General features: G+C 43.8%; 1 protein-coding gene across 1 annotated transcript in view; it reads right to left on the bottom strand.

Annotated features, from left to right (window-relative positions):
- Positions 1-18,944, bottom strand: part of LOC135525715 (potassium channel subfamily K member 10-like) — a 53,755-nt gene that overhangs the window by 28,444 nt on the left and 6,367 nt on the right. Inside the window, exon 2 of the mRNA XM_064953512.1 lies at positions 15,730-16,142. Coding sequence (XP_064809584.1) covers positions 15,730-16,142 — 413 coding nt within the window. The remainder of the gene's footprint in view (positions 1-15,729; positions 16,143-18,944) is intronic.

Here is an 18,944-nt window from a genome sequence, read left to right on the forward strand (position 1 = left end):
CCCAAGAAATTCCAACAAGCGCCAGGACCGTCTCCTAAAGTTGATTCAGCTGCGGGACGGGGCACCACCAGTACATAGATTGCTCAGGAATGGCAGCAGGCAGGTGTGAGTGCATCTGCACGCACAGTGAGGCGAAGACTTTGAGGATGGCCTGGTGTCAAGAAGGGCAGCAAAGAAGCCACTTCTCTCCAGGAAAAACATCAGGGACAGACTGATATTCTGCAAAAGGTACAGGGATTGGACTGCTGGGGACTGGGGTAAAGTCATTTTCTCTGATGAATCCCCTTTCCGATTGTTTGGGGCATCCGGAAAAAAAGCTTGTCCGGAGAAGACAAGGTGAGCACTACCATCAGTCCTGTGTCATGCCAACTGTAAAGCATCCTGAGACCATTGCTTGCTTCTCAGCCAAGGGAGTGGGCTCACTCACAATTTTTCCTAAGAACACAGCCATGAATAAAGAATGGTACCAACACATCCTCTGAGAGCAACTTCTCCCAACCACCCAGGAACAGTTTGGTGACGAACAATGCCTTTTCCAGCATGATGGAACACCTAGCCATAAGGCAAAAGTGATAACTTAGTGGCTCGGGGAACAAAACATTGATTTTTTAGGTCCATGGCCAGGAAACTCCCCAGACCTTAATCCCATTGAGAACTTGTGGTCAATCCTCAAGAGGCGTGTGGACAAACAAAACCCTACAAATTCTGACAAACTCCAAGCATTGACTATGCAAGAATGGGCCGCCATCAGTCAGGATGTGGCCCAGAAGTTAATTGACAGCATGCCAGGGTGGATTGCAGAGGTCTTGAAAAAGAAGGGCCAACACTACAAATATTGACTCTTCGCATCAACTTCATGTAATTGTTAATAAAGCCTTTGACATTTATGAAATGCTTGTAATTATACATCAGTATTCCATAGTAACATCTGACAAAAATATCTAAAGACACTGAGGCAGCAAACTTTGTGGAAATTAATATTTGTGTCATTCTCAAAACTTTTGGCCATGACTGTATATATACTGAGATCATGTGACAGATCATGTGACACTTAGATTGCACACTGGTGGACTTTATTTGACTAATTACGTGACTTCTGAAGGCAATTGGTTACACTTATTTAGGGGCTTCATAGCAAAGGGGGTGAATACATATGCACGGACCACTTTTCCCTTCTTTTTTAAAGCATGTATTTTTTTCATTTCACTTCACCAATTTTGACTATTTTGTGTATGGTCATTACATGAAATCCAAATAAAAATCTATTTTAATTCCAGGTTGTAAGGCAACAAAAAAGGGAAATGGGGTGACTACTTTCGCAAGCCACTGTAACTAGGCTACTGAATCCCCAAGACTTCTAGTTAAATGTATTATAAATACCTCCTCTCAGACAGCAAGAGTCTTCTAATGGCTTCATGAAATATAGGCTAGTCCCTTCAAATGACTACACACTGAAATAAAACAAACAATTAGCTAATGTCCAATGTCAGGCTGGGTCTGTAGCTCTATTTGGCATATCCCATAAAAACAATTATGTATATTTGAAAGAGCTAGCTTGTAAAGTGGCAAATTAAAGTAGTCTAGCTTTTTTGGTTTAGCTAACTTTAGCTAAGTTAGCTAGCTAACTTAAAACCGTGCTCAAATTCTAATAACGGTTCAATTTATGTATCTATCCTATAGTTGACTTTGGCTTCATATAATTGTTCAACCACGTCCTCAAGTTTTCATGCTGGAATGGATTGGTTTTTGAATTAGAATGGCAGTTAAATTTATAATTTACCAAAAAGGTTCTATAGATGGAGTGAAAGGCCGTACCCATTCACTAACATGATCCAAAGCGGGACAGCACGAAATGAGACGCAGAGACATGACTGTATTGGGTGTTTTTCTTTCAACTCTCCCCTAAACAAACAAACAATCAAAAAACGACCAGTTGGTACTAAACGCCAAACCAACAGCTTGAGCCGAACCTATAACAGAGAATCATAGTGCTGTGGAATTCGTAATCATTCTGCCTGTTTCCTCGCTTCAGTCAGGTCCTTAACAGAGCACCAACAACAATTAGTCAATTGTCAAGTCAAATGCCCTCAGGTGAGCTCATCAGTAGTGGCTGTACTGAGTGTCGAACCACTTGATCCGAATGATTCCTCACACATCACCCCCCTCAAACCAGACCCAGGGGGACTCGCGTCAGCTGGACCGACCAGGTCTGGGCGAGAAAGCACATCCACAATACCATGTAGTTGTCCGGGCTTGTGAAAGACCTCAAATTTTAAATGGCTGCAGAGCTAGGAACCACCTTGTTATCCAGCTATTGTTGTCCCTCTGTCCCGTCATCCACTTGATGGTGGCATGGTCGGTGAACAGGAGGAAACTTCTTCCCAGGAGGTAGTACCTCATAAACCCCAGCGCCCACTTATAATCACCAACACCTCTCTCTCCGCCGTAGCATAGTTTCACTCCCTCGGGGACAGCTTATGGCTGATATACACAATGGGGTGTTCCTCCTCCCCCTCCCCTCCCCCTGCGACAACATGGTCCCTATCCCGTCGAAGCGTCATTGCACAGTCTTAAGTTCATTAAAAGCCTTTTCCGCCCTATTGGTCCATACCACCCGCACTGGATCTGATTTTCAGGTAAGGTTGGTCAGTGGCACTGCTATGGTGGAATAGTTCGGTATGAAGCGCCGGTAGTATCCTGTCAGGCCTTCTTGTTAGCGGGCCTAGGCCACTACCGCACCTGTGGGCCTGTGTTTTCCCGTTCTGGGGTTTGATGAGGCCACTGCCAATAGTGTACCCCAAGTATTCGGCTTTGTTTAAGCCTAGGTGGCACTTCTTAGGATTGGCCGTAAGCCCGGCTGCCTCCAGGCTCGCCAACACATCTCGTACCTTGTTTAGGTGGTCGTCCCAGTCCTCTGTGTGTATGACGGCATCGTCAATATAGGGGGCTGTGTAAGCCTGATGGGGTCTAAGCAGGTTAACCATCAGTCGTTGGAACATTGCCGCCGCTCAATGTAGACCGAACGGCATCCAGATGCATTGAAAAAGCCCCTCCGGCGTGGCAAAGGCGATCTTGTGGCGATCCTCCGGGACTAACGGGACTTGCCAATAGCCCTTGGTTAGGTCTAAGGTGGAAATGTACTTAGCTTTTGCTAGCCGCTCTATGAGCTCGTTGGCGCGTTGCATGGGGAAGACATCGAATAGGAAGATAGTAACGCCATGTAAAATGTTGCGCTACACGTGCAACACGGTATTCCTAACCTAGCCCACAATGTCTGCTGTGTGGATCGAGCAGTCAACAAGTCGAGCAGTCATTTGAAAGTGTAAGAACATTTCAGCGAGACAACTCAAAGGTCGAAATCTATTAAAGCCAAGATAATGGAATTCATTGCCCATGACAATCAACCGTCCTCTGTCGTGGGTGATGTTGGCTTTCGCCGACTGGTCGAGCACCGGTACACACTACCAAAAGCGCACTATTTTTCAGATGTTGCCCTACCAGAGTTCCACAGTAATAGCGTCACTGCTATTAGCTTCACGACATACATACTATGGAATGCTGTTTGGGTCTTTGCGTGTCAAAAAAGATACTGTAACACTGTCAAAGCTGTCCAAAAAAGTCTGCAAACAAGCAAACACCGGCCATGAACGATGTGTTTACAATACCGTGTTGGTAATAAAGCTTCATTTGTTCGACCGCAACTTCTGGGGTAGCTAGCTTTAGCTTGGTACCTAGCTAGCACCAATACAACCAGCCAAAAAACAATGACCAGTAGAAACTGCAGTCATTTTCAAAATTCTTAGCAATGATTTAGGAATCCTTGTGAGTATTAGCTAGGTTGGCACTTGTTGTTCGCCTATTGAAATTGAACTTCAGTTCATGAAAATAAATAGCTAGCCTGTAACTCAACCCAGTTGACCAACATTATAAGCAGGCAGCTAGCTTCATCTGGCTAGTGAGGCTCGACCGGACTGGGTTATGTGTTGTGAAGCTAGCCACAATAAGGATTAGGCACAATAGTTGAATTTGCGGTTTGCCTTCAAAATAAAACTATGTAACTGCAGTGATGCAAATTAATACAAATTGGCATAATTATACTATTTGTATTCATTTGCATCACTGTCAATGACATACCTTTATTTTGAAGGCTAACCGCAAAGTCCACCATTGTGGCTAATCCTTATTGTGGCTAGCATAGATGAGTCCGACAACCATTAATAAAATAAGGACTTTCTTATAAATTAGGGTTGTTTTAGATGATGACACCTAGCTAAATAGTTTGACACGTCAAATAGTGTTATTTGATGTGTATCTTTTTTGACACGCAAAGACCCAAACGGCGTTTTGTAGAAATCCTGGTTGAGAATGAAATGTCTGAACAAATGAACAGCACACCAAGTAAGTGAAAGAAATAGGTTTTTATTATGTTTTACTGGTAATGGGGACATACGTAAATGCCAACAAAATTACTTTTTGGTGAGTGTGGTGTGCGTGTGTCTGTGCAACCTTTCTTTAACTAGGAATGCCAGTTAAAACCTCTTAGAGATCGGGCTACTTTTTTCAACATTCTGTTAAAAATTGCGCAACATTTCAACGTCCTGCTACTCATGCCAGGAATATAGTATATGCATATGATTAGTATGTGTGCATAGAAAACACTCTGAAGTTTCTAGAACTGGTTCAATGGTGTCTGTGACTATAACAGAACGAGTTCCGTGGTCAAAATCGCCAGAAAACCTGGTCACTAAATTGACGGAGAAAAAATCAATCCGCCAGTCTATGTATTGTCTATTGGAAGGAAAAATAGTTAAGGCTGAGAATACAGTTCCTATAACTTCCACACAATGTCGCCAGTGTTGTGATTTTGATTCAACTAAATCGTTGGTCATCTGAGTAATAGCCACATCCGGTTGTCAAGTCCACAGCTGTAAACAATGGAACCGGAAAAGTTGGTTACGTTTCCCAAACTCGTGCTTATTGCATACAGATCGCTCCGTGATCAATTTGATCGTTTATTAACGTTTAGTAATACCTAAAGTTGGATTACAGAAGTAGTTTGAAGTGTTTTGTCAAAGTTTATAGGCAACTTTTTTAATTTTAAAAAATAACGTCCCGTTTAAAAAATGTGTTTTTACTGGATCTGACGGTGTTCATAAATTGACATTTTGGGTACACAAGGACCGATTTAATCGAAAAAAAGACCCAATTGTGATGTTTATGGGACATATAGGAGTGCCAACAAAGAATCTCGTCAAAGGTAATGAATGTTTTATATTTTATTTCTGCGTTTTGTGTAGCGCCGGCTATGCTAATTCCTTTGTTTACGTCCCCTTCTGGTATTTCGGCGTGTTGCCTGCTATCAGATAATAGCTACTCATGCTTTCGCCGAAAAGCATTTTACAAATCTGACTCGTTGGCTAGATTCACAACGAGTGTAGCTTGAATTGACTACCCTGCATGTGAATTTTAATGAACGTTTGAGTTTTAACGAGTGCTATTAGCATTTGGCGTAGCGCATTTGCATTTATTGTTGGCAGGGGGTGCGGTTGCGTCCCGGGTGGGCCAGAGAGGTTAGGAACAACCTGCTGCTAAAATGTTAAATATCGGATATCGGTATTGGCCAAAAATGTCATATTGGTGCATCACTATTGTTGACCCATCCGGTTTTGGCACCAGCACGATCGGGCTAGACCACGCACTTGTGGATGGCTCCAACATCATTATATAGTGGTCCCTGTTGCATACGATCAAACCGGTGTGATTAGAACGCTTTTTTAGACGTCAATTTTGCAATGAGTCAACAATCAGCATTTGAGCTGGCAACACTTTTTTTTTCCACAGAAACATTTTGCACAAACACGATCCTTACAAATTTATGTCCAGAATGTGACCAGTTTACTTTTGGATGCAACGTTCAGCCATTCACAGAAGTAGCTACAGCATAACACAATCATCCAAACTGGAAAATGTAGGCTACATTTGTACTAGCGCTAACTGAGGAAAGATTACACAAGCGCTCATATGTTTATAACTCTAGGCTGACAGAAACAACAATATGAATTAGCGAACAGCAATTACTATTTATAATTAATCACATCTCGGGTGAGCTCACCATCGGTCAAAATAATTGAGTAAAACACTTTCTAGAAATCGAAAGCAATCCGATGAGTAGTTTGTGAACTCCGGAATGAGTTTGGTCTGTTTATAGTATGCATGTCGATGGGGGTGTTTCGTCTACGATCATCCTCTTCCCTTCAATCACTTCCAGAAGTTTACCCGAAAGAGGAGTGAACCATTCCTTCACCTCATTATAACATCTTTGGTCTGACAGACGTGACACCCAGAATGCATTGTATAATGTCAACAAACATGGCGCCACACGTAGCTGGCAAAAAACTTGCAAGAAACATCCCTTTTTAAGGACCCTGTCTTTCAAAGATAATTCGTAAAAATCCAAATAACTTCACAGATCTTCATTGTAAAGGGTTTAAACACGGTTTCCCATGCTTGTTCAATGAATCATTAACAATTAATGAACATGCACCTGTGGAACGGTCGTTAAGACACTAACAGCTTACAGACGGTAGGCAATTAAGGTCACAATTATGAAAACTTAGGACACTAAAAAGGCCTTTCTACTGACTCTGAAAAACACCAAAGACAGATGCCCAGGGTCCCTGCTCATCTGCAAGAATGTGCCTTAGGCATGCTGCAAAGAGCCATGAGGACTGTACTCTGGAGCGGGATCAATTTGGAGGTGGAGGGTCTGTCATGGTCAGTGGGGGGGGTCTAACAGATTCATCGGACTGAGCTTGTTATCAGTGCAGGCAATCTCAATGCTGTGTGTTACAGGGAAGACATCCTCCTCCCTCATGTGGTACCCTTCCTGCAGGCTCATCCTGACATGACCATCCAGCATGACAATACCAACAGCCATACTGCTCATTCTGTGCGTGATTTCCTGCCAGACAGGAATGTCAGTGTTCTGCCATGGCCAGCAAAGAGCCCGGATCTCAATCTCATTGAGCACGTCTGGGACCTGTTGGATCGGAGGGTGAGGGCTAGGGCCATTCCCCCCAGAAATATCTGGGAACTTGCAGGTGCCTTGGTGGAAGAGTGGGTAACATCTCACAGCAACAACTGGTAAATCTGGTGCAGTACATGAGGAGGAGATACACTATAGTACTTAATGCAGCTAATGGCCACACCAGAAACTGACGGTTACTTTTGATTTTGACCCCCCCCCCCCCCCCCCCTTTGTTCAGGGACACATTGTTCCATTTCTGTTAGTGGAACTTGTTCAGTTTATGTCTCAGTTGTTGAATCTTATGTCCATACATATATATACACATGTTAAGTTTGCTGAAAATAAACGCAGTTGACAGTGAGAGGACATTTCTTTTTTTGCTGAGTTCATATATATACTTGATCTGCGCAAACATGAGAGAAGTGCGGTGGGCTCTCCTCAAAGAGAGAAGTTTATCCGGCTCAGTAAAACCCCAAACATAAATTGTCTGCAATGCTGAATGTGAATTAATGAGGAGGTGGGACACACCTCAATTCAAACTGTTGTTAGAAAATACAACTTGTTAGAAAATAAGTTGAAATTGACAAATTGACATAGCCTATAGATAATTAGCCGGAAGTGCGTGGTAACTGTCCTGTTGCGTAATAATCACATTTTGGAACATAAATGGAACATAAAACAACTCGCGCTGGGGCAACCGTTAGAGATATTTGGAACTCACATGTGAAGATGTTAAACATACTTTGGCCCCGGGGTCTGTCCCGATATGGTGCTGGATTAGCCTGCGCAGCCTGGCTCGCCCCATGTGTTAGTTAACCACTGGCCATATAGCGGCCATCCTAAGGACTATGTGATCGAACGAGCGGTAGAGACATACTTGGTTCTGCCAGGCTTCTTTTGCTGAAATCTAAAATACCTCTGTGTGGTTGCCCTTACAATAATTTGAAGGGGGAGAACCCGGGAAAGGCTTGAGGAACTTGGCGCAGGGCAAACATAAGGTGGGGCAACAGCATGTCCCAATTTTTTCCATCCTTATCCACTACACTTCTTAACATGCACTTGCACTTGGTGGTTTTATTTAGCCTCTCTCAGTCCGTCCGTCTGGGGGTGATAAACACTTGTTATAATCTGCTTTACACTCGACAGCTTACACAGGTTTTTCACGAGCCGCGGCATAAAGGGAGTGCCTTGATCTGTTAGAGTAGTCAAGGGTCATCCCACTCGCAAAAACAACATGAACAGCTCCTTGGCTATGACTTTTGTTGCCATGTTGGGTAATGGAATAGTCTCTGGATATTTGGTCGCATAGTGCACGACTACGAGGATGTGTTGGTGTCCTCGGGATGATAGTGGCAGCAGCCACACTAGATCCATGGCAATCTGTTTGAATGGTGTTTCTATAATGGGAAGAGGTATTAGGGGATTGCAAAAATGGGCCTTGCAAAAACTAACCTCGTAGTTGACACCTATTGCATGACCTGCAATATTTGGCTACGTCCCTGGTCACCCACGGCCAGTAGAACCAGGTTAGTACCCTCTCAGCCGTTTTCTCCCGTTCCAAATGTCCGCCGAAGACATAGGAGTGGGCCAAGTGCAGCACAGTGTCTTGATATGACCTCGGTACTATCAATAGTTTGAACTCGCCATCCCTTCTCCTACATACCCACTAAAATAGGCCGTTCCAAATGGCAAAATATGGGAAACGTAACTCACACTCATCCTGTAGCCTCTTCCCATCAATAACTGCCACTTTGGCCATTAGCCTTAGCACCTCTGGATCTTGCTGTTGGGCCGTGTCAAACTGGCCCATACGGAAACTTCCGTAGCCTTCGGACAGGGTTTGGGGGGAGGTTGATCTATGTCACCGTCTTTGTACTTCGTGCAAAAACCCCGGCCAGGACTCCTCAGGTGTGGACTCAGTGAAGATCTGTCACAGCTGCTCTCTTTCCTCCTGACTCCTATCCTCACCCGACAGGCTGGCTCCCTTTTCACTTGGCTCTCAACTCCGTGGCACGTCTCATCACTGGACGTCTCTTCGAAGACCCGCCGCAGCCGTCATGTAAACTCCTCATCCTGCTTCTCCCGTTCCCTTAGTAGACCGTCTAGTTGCCCAGTGTGGTTTCCTTTCTTTCGGCTGAGTTTATGGCGGGCCACCGGGTTATATGCCAGGCCCATAAGGCGCTGTGAGCTCCTCTTCTCGTCGGCCACACTCCTGCTTCTTCACATTGGACCACAACCGGTCGAAGAGTGGGCAGTCTCGGCCGAGGAGGACGGGAACTGACAATTTCGGTGACAGGCCCATCGCCTTAGTGACTTTTCCCACGGGTGTGGTCATCTTTACTCAGGCCCGGGGGTACCATTGGACGTTGCAGTGTATGCACGATGCCTTCACTTCACTGTCCAGTCATCCTGTATATCCCTTTGGCTGAGGGAGACCATGCTGCGGAGTCCAGGAACACAAATGTTTCAGTTCCGCTACGGACCGGGCGGACCCCAGCCAGCCTTTCACTAGGTGGACTAACTGGAACGCTTGTTCTCTGGGTGATTCGCCATCCCTGTAGATCCATCCGTGGAAACTCTGGGCTCTCTTGCGGGCGTTCAGGTTATACTGAGCCAACACCTCTGCCTTCAACTTGCCATAGTCCAGCTCAGCTTCTTCACCCAGGTCGTAATACGCTGCCTGTGCAGGCCCTGATAGCAGGGGCCAACCTTCTCGCCTGGCCATCCGTTCAAAGGCCATGAAGTAGGCCTCGATGTCGCCCTCCATGCTCATTCGTGGGATCAGGCTGTTCTCCTGGTGACAGGCCTCTCCCGGGCCGGGTCCTGTTGGATTGCGGCCAATATTTGCGCCGGTTGTACGCCGCATGCTGCCAGCTGGGCTAGAATGGCCTTGCTCATCTTCTGCACTTCGCTTTCGTCTCTGCTATGGTGTGTGAGAGGTAGCGGGATAGCACGAAATGAGAAGCAGAGACGTGACTTCAACAAAAAGAAGGAAACTGTATTGGGTGTTTTTCTTTTAACTCTCCCTGGGTTCTCCTGGTGACAGGCCTCTCCCGGGCCGGGTCCTGTTGGATTGCGGCCAATATTTGCGCCGGTTGTACGCCGCATGCTGCCAGCTGGGCTAGAATGGCCTTGCTCATCTTCTGCACTTCGCTTTCGTCTCTGCTATGGTGTGTGAGAGGTAGCGGGATAGCACGAAATGAGAAGCAGAGACGTGACTTCAACAAAAAGAAGGAAACTGTATTGGGTGTTTTTCTTTTAACTCTCCCTGGGGAAGTACAAACAAAGGCCTGTGTAAGGGCTATCTAAACACACACAAAAACTAAACCAACAGCTTGAGCATAACCTACAACAGGGAATCATAGTGCTGTGGAATTCGCCGTGGCCTCCGGCTCATAATCATTCTGCCTCTTTTCAGGTCCTTAAGAGAGCACCAACAACAATTAGTCAATTGACCTCATGTGAGCTCATCAGTAGTGGCTGTACTGTGGCCCACCTCCAAGAGAGGGCGCAGTCGGACCACTTCATCTGGCTGATCCCTCACAATGGGTTAGCTGACAAAGTCACGAAAACGATGTGCACGCTTCAATGGCGCAGAAGTCCTTGGGTTGTTGTGATACTGGATGGACAGATACATGTAACAATGACAAGACAACTGCCATGTGGGGAATTGTAAGTCACCCATTTCAGCTAGTTTTGTCTTGTTATTGATAGCATGTCTTGTTTTGAGGTGTTTTGACTGATTTCATGTCATTGCTAATATGGCTCAAATTCACTAGCTAGCTAACCAACAAGTGTAACAATATATTTGAGAGACAACAAGTGCTCATTGTGCTCATTTATGTTTTTAATAAAACATTGGAGACTATTTACAGTTTCATGTAGTCAACAATCTTAAGACAGTGATCACTGACTGGTCGATCTCCAAGGCATTTCTAGTCGATCATCAAACAGTTATGTAAAAAAAACTATGATAAAGCCTTACTTCCTATTTTTTTATTTGTTTCAGCACAGTCAACACTTTGTACAACACATATAAGCTATAAAATGTGTGTTCTCCCAACCAGCACTGCAGCTGCAATGAATGAGTATACCAAAGTGTTCTGATAAGCTTGCGTTGTTATTATTAGCAAGGAATATTTAACTTTCTCTGGTCATAGGAGTAATAACATGAATAGGTGCATGAGGCATGAGTGCGTCTTGAGTTTGCCATCAGCTGGAAGACTGTGTTCCCTTTTCTCAGTGGAGGGAGAGCAGAGGGACGTTGAGTCAGAAGAGAGGCAGCCTCCCTTCAGACTGACGACCAGATGCAGACCATCAGTCCAGTAAAACAAATATATAGTATATTATGCTCACTTAGCTGTGCATCACAAGTAATACAACAAATTATCTATTACCAGTGTGGTCATATACCTACAATTTTTAAATGTAATTTCAAAATGGTCTGAGAAGAACAACATTGACAGGGCAATTCAAGTGATAATATATTTGGCCTATAGCCTACTGCACAAACCTCATTGCTACAGAATGTTTTTTAATTGGTTAATGTTGCATAAGCTTAAGTTTGTCATGTTTAAAAAAAATCTGAGCATTGGATCTCAGCTTGCATTTTGACTCAACGTGAACCCCCCCTAGTTGCACACACTGTAACGAGTGCACTGAGAGTCGGTAAGCAAGTTCAAGGAGTGAGTGTTTTATTAAATAAAAGAAACAATGAACACGAAACACAAACAATGCACCGACATGAAAACAGACTCAATAACACCTGAGGAAATAACCAAGGGGAGTGACAGATATAGGGCAGATAATTAGATAATCAAGATAATCGGCAGATGGAGTCCAGGTGTCATGAGGCGCAGGTGCGCGAGACGATGGTGATAAGTGTGCGGGATAATCAGCAGCCTGATCATCAGCAGCCTGATGACCTAGAGGCCGGAGAGGGAGTATACGTGACAGGCTTCAGTTTTGTTGCTAAACAACCAACCTGTCTAGAACCCCTTTTTTTATCTAAGAGGGTATGCTGTTTTAAAACAGATTATTTCCTCATGCTTCTAGCTATCATTTAGTTTGCAGCAGCACAGGTTTGTATGAGCCTTGCTGTTTGCCACTCAGACCTCGGCAACAATGTTTCAAAACATGAATTTGATTTTCTTGCCATAGAGAGCTAACTCCATCCGACGTCAGCTAGCCATTTTTCTGACCAGGTGAAATCATGGAGCAGCATCCTTAATGGATATACACTTCTCAAAAAAATAAAGGGAACACTAAAAAAACACATCGTAGATCTGAATGAATGAAATATTCTTATTAAATACTTTTTTCGTTACATAGTTGAATGTGCTTACAACAAAATCACACAAAAATTATCAATGGAAATCAAATTTATCAACCCATGGAGGTCTGGATTTGGAGTCACACTCAAAATTAAAGTGGAAAACCACACTACAGGCTGATCTAACTTTGGCTCAGTAGTGTGTGTGTGGCCTCCACGTGCCTGTATGACCTCCCTACAATGCCTGGGCATGCTCCTGATGAGGTGGTGGATGGTCTCCTGAGGGATCTCCTCCCAGACCTGGACTAAAGCATCCGCCAACTCCTGGACAGTCTGTGGTGCAACGTGGCGTTGGTGGATGGAGCGAGTCATGATGTCCCAGATGTGCTCAATTGGATTCAGGTCTGGGGAACGGGCGGGCCAGTCCATAGCATCAATGCCTTCCTCTTGCAGGAACTACTGACACACTCCAGCCCCATGAGTTCTAGCATTGTCTTGCATTAGGAGGAACCCAGTGCCAACCGCACCAGCATATGGTCTCACAAGGGGTCTGAGGATTTCATCTCGGTACCTAATGGCAGTCAGGCTACCTCTGGCGAGCACATGGAGGGCTGTGCGGCCCCCCAAAGAAATGCCACCCCACACCATGACTGACTCATCGCCAAACCAGTCATGCTGGAGGATGTTGCAGGCAGCAGAACGTTCTCCACGACGTCTCCAGACTCTGTCACGTCTGTCACATGTGCTCAGTGTGAACCTGCTTTCATCTGTTAAGAGCACAGGGCGCCAGTGGCGAATTTGCCAATCTTGGTGTTCTCTGGCAAATGCCAAATGTCCTGCGTGGTGTTGGGCTGTAAGCACAACCCCCACCTGTGGACATCGGGCCCTCATACCACCCTCATGGAGTCTGTTTCTGATCGTTTGAGCAGACACATGCACATTTGTGGCCTGCTGGAGGTCATTTTGCAGGGCTCTGGCAGTGCTCCTCCTGCTCCTCCTTGCACAAAGGCGGAGGTAGCGGTCCTGCTGCTGGGTTGTTGCCCTCCTACGGCCTCCTCCACATCTCCTGATGTACTGGCCTGTCTCCTGGTAGCGCCTCCATGCTCTGGACACTACGCTGACAGACACAGCAAACCTTCTTGCCACAGCTCGCATTGATGTGGTTTCCTGGATGAGCTGCACTACCTGAGCCACTTGTGTGGGTTGTAGACTCCGTCTCATGCTACCACTAGAGTGAAAGCACCGCCAGCATTCAAAATTGACCAAAACATCAGCCAGGAAGCATAGGAACTGAGAAGTGGTCTGTGGTCACCACCTGCAGAACCACTCCTTTATTGGGGGTGTCTTGCTAATTGCCTATAATTCAATTCAATTCAATTTCCACCTGTTGTCTATTCCATTTGCACAACAGCATGTGAAATTTATTGTCAATCAGTGTTGCTTCCTAAGTGGACAGTTTGATTTCACAGAAGTGTGATTGCCTTGGAGTTACATTGTGTTGGTTAAGTGTTCCCTTAATTTTTTTGAGCAGTGTATATGTCAATGGAAAACAGTTCAAACAAATTAAAAGGGAAAATTAGCTGTCATTTCAGAGCTTGATGTGACTTGGTCCGCTTTTGATTTCTAAAATCCCAATTACACTCTGGTTGGTTGGTAGGTAGGTAGATCACTGAAATTGATCCAAACGATAGCTCTGGTTATCATTTTCCACTCTTTTTGTAGTTATCATTGTAGTGTGATCGCTCCTGTTCACTAGAATTAGACAATATTTATTTATTTATCCTTATAGTTATCGTCCTTGGTGTAGATGGCCCTTTTGAGAGAGTCTGTGATTGGTATTTTCTGCTCGTTATTTTCACAATTTTTCACAAGTTCTGGCTCAGGAACTGAAAGGTTCATGAGCCTAGGTCCTTGCAGAAACAGGCCCAACTGACTCATTTAATCAGTTTCTGTGTAGGTCACTGTTTACTAGAGGCAGTAAACATCATTCTAGCTTTAAATCAACTGCAGGTCCTCAGATCCAGGATAATCTTAGAGACTGGTTTGCATCATTGGTCAGTCTAGGGTATATTCTGGGAGGGTTGTGCTAGAGATGTGTGCTTACTGGTATGTACAATATAAACAATTTCTCATAGAGCATACTTCCAATAATACTCGTCATTGTTTACAATTTTTCGCTTTTTCCCACACAAACAAAGCTCTGTTTCTACAGCTTGTTGTTACATAAAAGAAACATGAACTCTGCCATGACCAGTGACCACCAGCTTATTTTCCTGATTTAGCAATGTGTGGGTGTCGTTAAAGAGCATCAAATCAATATATAGCCTTAATTATTCACAATATCAGGCCCAAGGACATTTCTAGAGGTTGCAGCAGTTACAACTTTTTAAGTAAGGCTGCATTTCTTACCCAGACAATCAGCTATTAAGTTATTCCCCCAAGTCCTGTTTCTCAGCTGACAGCTATATAACATAAGACTGCTGGTCAATTATGCCACTTAACTAACATGATGCCTGAAGTGGATGTTTATATACGTGCGTCATTGTTCATTATACTGTAGCTATCATGGTTAATACCATGGCTACTGACAGGCCCTGGGGTTCTTATTGTGTTTACTTTAAGAAGGGCACATGACATATACTTATAAATTAGAACACACAGCCGGCCAGTGTGTAGTCAGTGGGGTGTGTGTGTGTGTGTCCATGGTAGGCTCATAGGAAGGATGTTCCTAGCTCATAACTCATCCTGACTCATGGACACAACTGAAGGGACTCTAACAAGCTACTAAAGCAGCATGAAAAGTGTAACATCTATACAAACAACCCTATTTTACATTTCACTAGCTGGGCATCTATATAACTCCTCAGATACTCCTCAGATCTAGATGTACATCTGCACTACTGCTGCACATCTAGAACTTTTGAGATGTGCCAATACCTAAGTCCATTTACTATGACATGGGTACTCAAAATTGCTCCAGAACATAGAATAGAATTTGAAGAGGTTGGTGTTCATATAAACAGAAACTAAATATGCTTCTCTGGATCTATGCTCAAAACTGGGTCAAAGATTGTGAGTCTTATTCAGTACATTTAGTTATTGTTTGCTTTTTAAAGTCTACCAACCATGCCAGCAGGCATGCCAGCTAAGATAATTAGACAAGCTAGCTACTCTAGCTTGATTGATAACCTGAAATGGCTTCTTGGTATCTAGTTTTGAGGTTGGGAGATTGGAAACCTATCTGGTCTAGCTAAAGCCAACTTCATAAAATTGCTAGGTTTATTACAGAGAAAAAAAAACAGGATAAATCTGAGGGGGCACGTGCCCCTGTGCCCCTATGGACATGACGCCTGAATGGTGATAACCATCACCATTCCTCGTGCCACTCGCCATTGACCCACACACATTCACACACACCAGCAACACTCACCTTGATCAGTGCTTCCAGCTCAGCAGGCGTGACACATGGGTGCCTCCGCAGGAACAAAGTTTTTTCTAGGGTGATGCTGTCCTTCTGGTTGCTCTCGAAGGGCTGCTCCAGGGCGCGGAAGGCCAGGCCGCCCCCCACCAAGAAGGCTACAACCACCACAAAAACCACCACCACCGTCTTCCACTTCATCACAGAGTGGAGGGCCGAGAGGTCGCCGGTTGTGTCCATGCTGGCCACCACGCTGGCGGAGCGGGAGGAGACGGAGAGCCGGGGTAAGGGGCAGTGGCCTTTGGCCCCCTTGGAATTACAGCCCATGGGGTTCTGCATGGCCGCCACACTGGCCTGGACAAGGCTAGACTGGATCATCTCTGATTGGACCTTCTTGGGAGGGGCCAAGTTGGTCTGGACCCCCACTAAACCGAAGTAGAGAGCGTATAAAGTATAAGTTAGCAAACTATTTTCATAATTAACGTCTGAGAATGTAGCTTTTAGGAGCTTAAACTTTCCATCCCTGAATAATACTCAAAAACAGCTACAGTATGGTTCATGGTCCTCTGCAACTTCAGTATCAAAGTTCTAGAAACTAACAGACGCAGATGGGATAACTGTATCCATCTATCCCAGCAGAATAATGATACAAGCCATTTGTGTGCTACTCCGGCCTGCAGCCCTGGACAGATGCCCCGTTCCATATAGCCTGGTGTAGCATTGCCAAGCACTTAAACACCTCCATAGAGTTGAGCACAGACTCACGTTTTTGAAATGAACCTCAGACTCCTTTTATTTCATTTTGCATACTTCAAAAACGTAAATTCTGAAACACTGTACCTAGGTTTGTTCTCCGTTGTTGCATACCTTTCTTTGGTTGCTGAAGTCCATACATTTTAATAAAACGTTAATCAAATACAACCCCTGACAGTTTACTTGTTGAGATTCATTTTGCACATGTGGATTAGCACATAGTTGCCATTTTAGAGAAACAGCAATGAGGAAACAGTCGGTGGTTGTATTTGATTAACGTTTACCAATGAATGGGGTAAATTTAGAGCTGTCCACCCAAAAAAATAAATATTGACCGAGTCTTCCATATATAGACACACTGTGTGTTTTAATATCAAATCAAATGTATTTATAAAGAGATCAAGCTCAACCAGAAGAAAAAAACCTGTTTCCAACCTCCCTCCTCATGGATGGCCTGTCTGCAATGAACTTGAAACACTAGCAAACTTGCAACATTGTATAAAATATTCTTGGCCTTCAGTTTTCTGCACATGTATGCAATTTGTGCACAGGATAAGAAGTAATCAGGTATTTCCATTGGATCAGAACATTACATGTTTCCTTCTCATGCTGTTGTTATCAGAGAGAGAGCTGGAAATATATGTTTCTAATACTTGAGGAACTATTGTCATTCTCAATGGATTCTAAAAACAGACTGTTTTACTTTGAGAAGCTCCACAGGTCATTAGTGCTGGTGAGATAACACAATCAGAAATACTAATCAGACATCCCCAAATGAGCACATTTATAGGCCTACATTTGTGCGCAGGCCAAGTTGCCTAGACCTACTTTATATGCGTAATCAGGTGCTCGTCCTTACTCAACATTGACAGGAGTGCTCAAAAAAAAAGACACTGAATAAATTATAAACACTTGTTAATGCATTGAAATAAAAATAAACATGTTTCTCACAAGTGTAGCATAGGTTGTGAGCTCTGCAAATAGCGTGTCCACTCCGACAATGACAACAGTAAACGACTGTTGTAATAATAATAATAATAATAATAATAATAATAATATATTGAATGCATTAATTACCGTAACCAAACGAACATTGCCGATTAGAAATCATGGGTATTAACGGTAAATGTAGGCTACTACTGGTGATATATGTAATGGCGAATTGATAGACACTAACAATCAAAGGGCAAACAATTCACACAAGGAAGTTATGAAATAATGAAATGGCATTCTGGAGAGAGATGTGCCTTGTGCATCTTAGCCACACTCCCCTTCTTCTTAGACCAATGCCACGTCTCCTGAATGGATTAGTCTACTGAGACGGGCGCAAATCAGACAGGGTTCTCATGTGAAGTGATTTTTAAAATATTTGCCACTGCTCAACTACAAAAAACAAATCTTGGTCAACCAACAGCCTATTGACAAAACAATCAACCAGTCAACTAAATGGGGTCAGCTCTAAGCCAAATCCTTGATGAGAACCTACTTCAGAGTGCAAACGACCTTAGAATGGGGAAAAGATTTACGTTCCAACAGGACAATGACCCCAAGCATACAGCCAAAGCAACGCTGCAGTGGCTTTAGAACAAGAATGTGAAAGTCCTTGACTGGCCAGCCAAAGCACAAACTTGAATCCCTTTGAAAATCTGTACAAAGACTCCTCATCTAACTTAACAGAGCTTGAGAAAATCTGCCAGGATGAATGGGATGAAATCCCCAAATTCGGATGTGCAAAGCTGATGCAGACATACCCAAGACAACTCAAAGCTGTGTTTGCCGGCAAAGGTGCTTCTACAAAGTATTGACTCAGGGGTGTGAATAGTTAATGTAAATTAGATATCTGTATTTCATAAAACATGTTGTTTTCACCGATTTATTTTTAAATATTTTTTTAAATCCATTTTGGAACACAACAAAATATGGAATGAGTCAAGGGGTATGAATACTTTCTGAAGGCACTGTATGTGATAATTATTATTCTACCTTTATTTCAACAAGGAACACAGACTGAGACCAAGGTCTCTTTTACAGCTGGGCCCTGCATATACATGTTTACACATACAATTTAGGTACAATGATTAAGAAACTACACAAGACAAACAAAAAGATCACAGATAACACACAAAAATACAGCAGCATATTGATACATTTACACCCAGGTTATTCCCCTAACAGCACAAGAACTTGCATTACCCAAAACAGTTACAAGCAATATAAAAATAAAAATTCCCAATAAATATTTAAAATGGGTAAGGGGGACAAGAGTCTCAAGTTTAAGTTTAGTCTGCATGTCACGTTCGTTATAAAGATCAGACCAAGGCGCAGCGTGGTACACGTACATTCTTATTTATTAAAAGAATGAACACTAAACAAACTAACTAAATAAAACGAAACGTGAAGCTATACAAACGAGTGATGACAGGAAACTACACATAGACAAGATCCTACAACAGAATGTGGGAAACAGGGCTGCC

This window comes from Oncorhynchus masou, chromosome 32, assembly GCF_036934945.1.
Source record: "Oncorhynchus masou masou isolate Uvic2021 chromosome 32, UVic_Omas_1.1, whole genome shotgun sequence".
NCBI classification, from domain to species: Eukaryota; Metazoa; Chordata; class Actinopteri; order Salmoniformes; family Salmonidae; genus Oncorhynchus; species Oncorhynchus masou.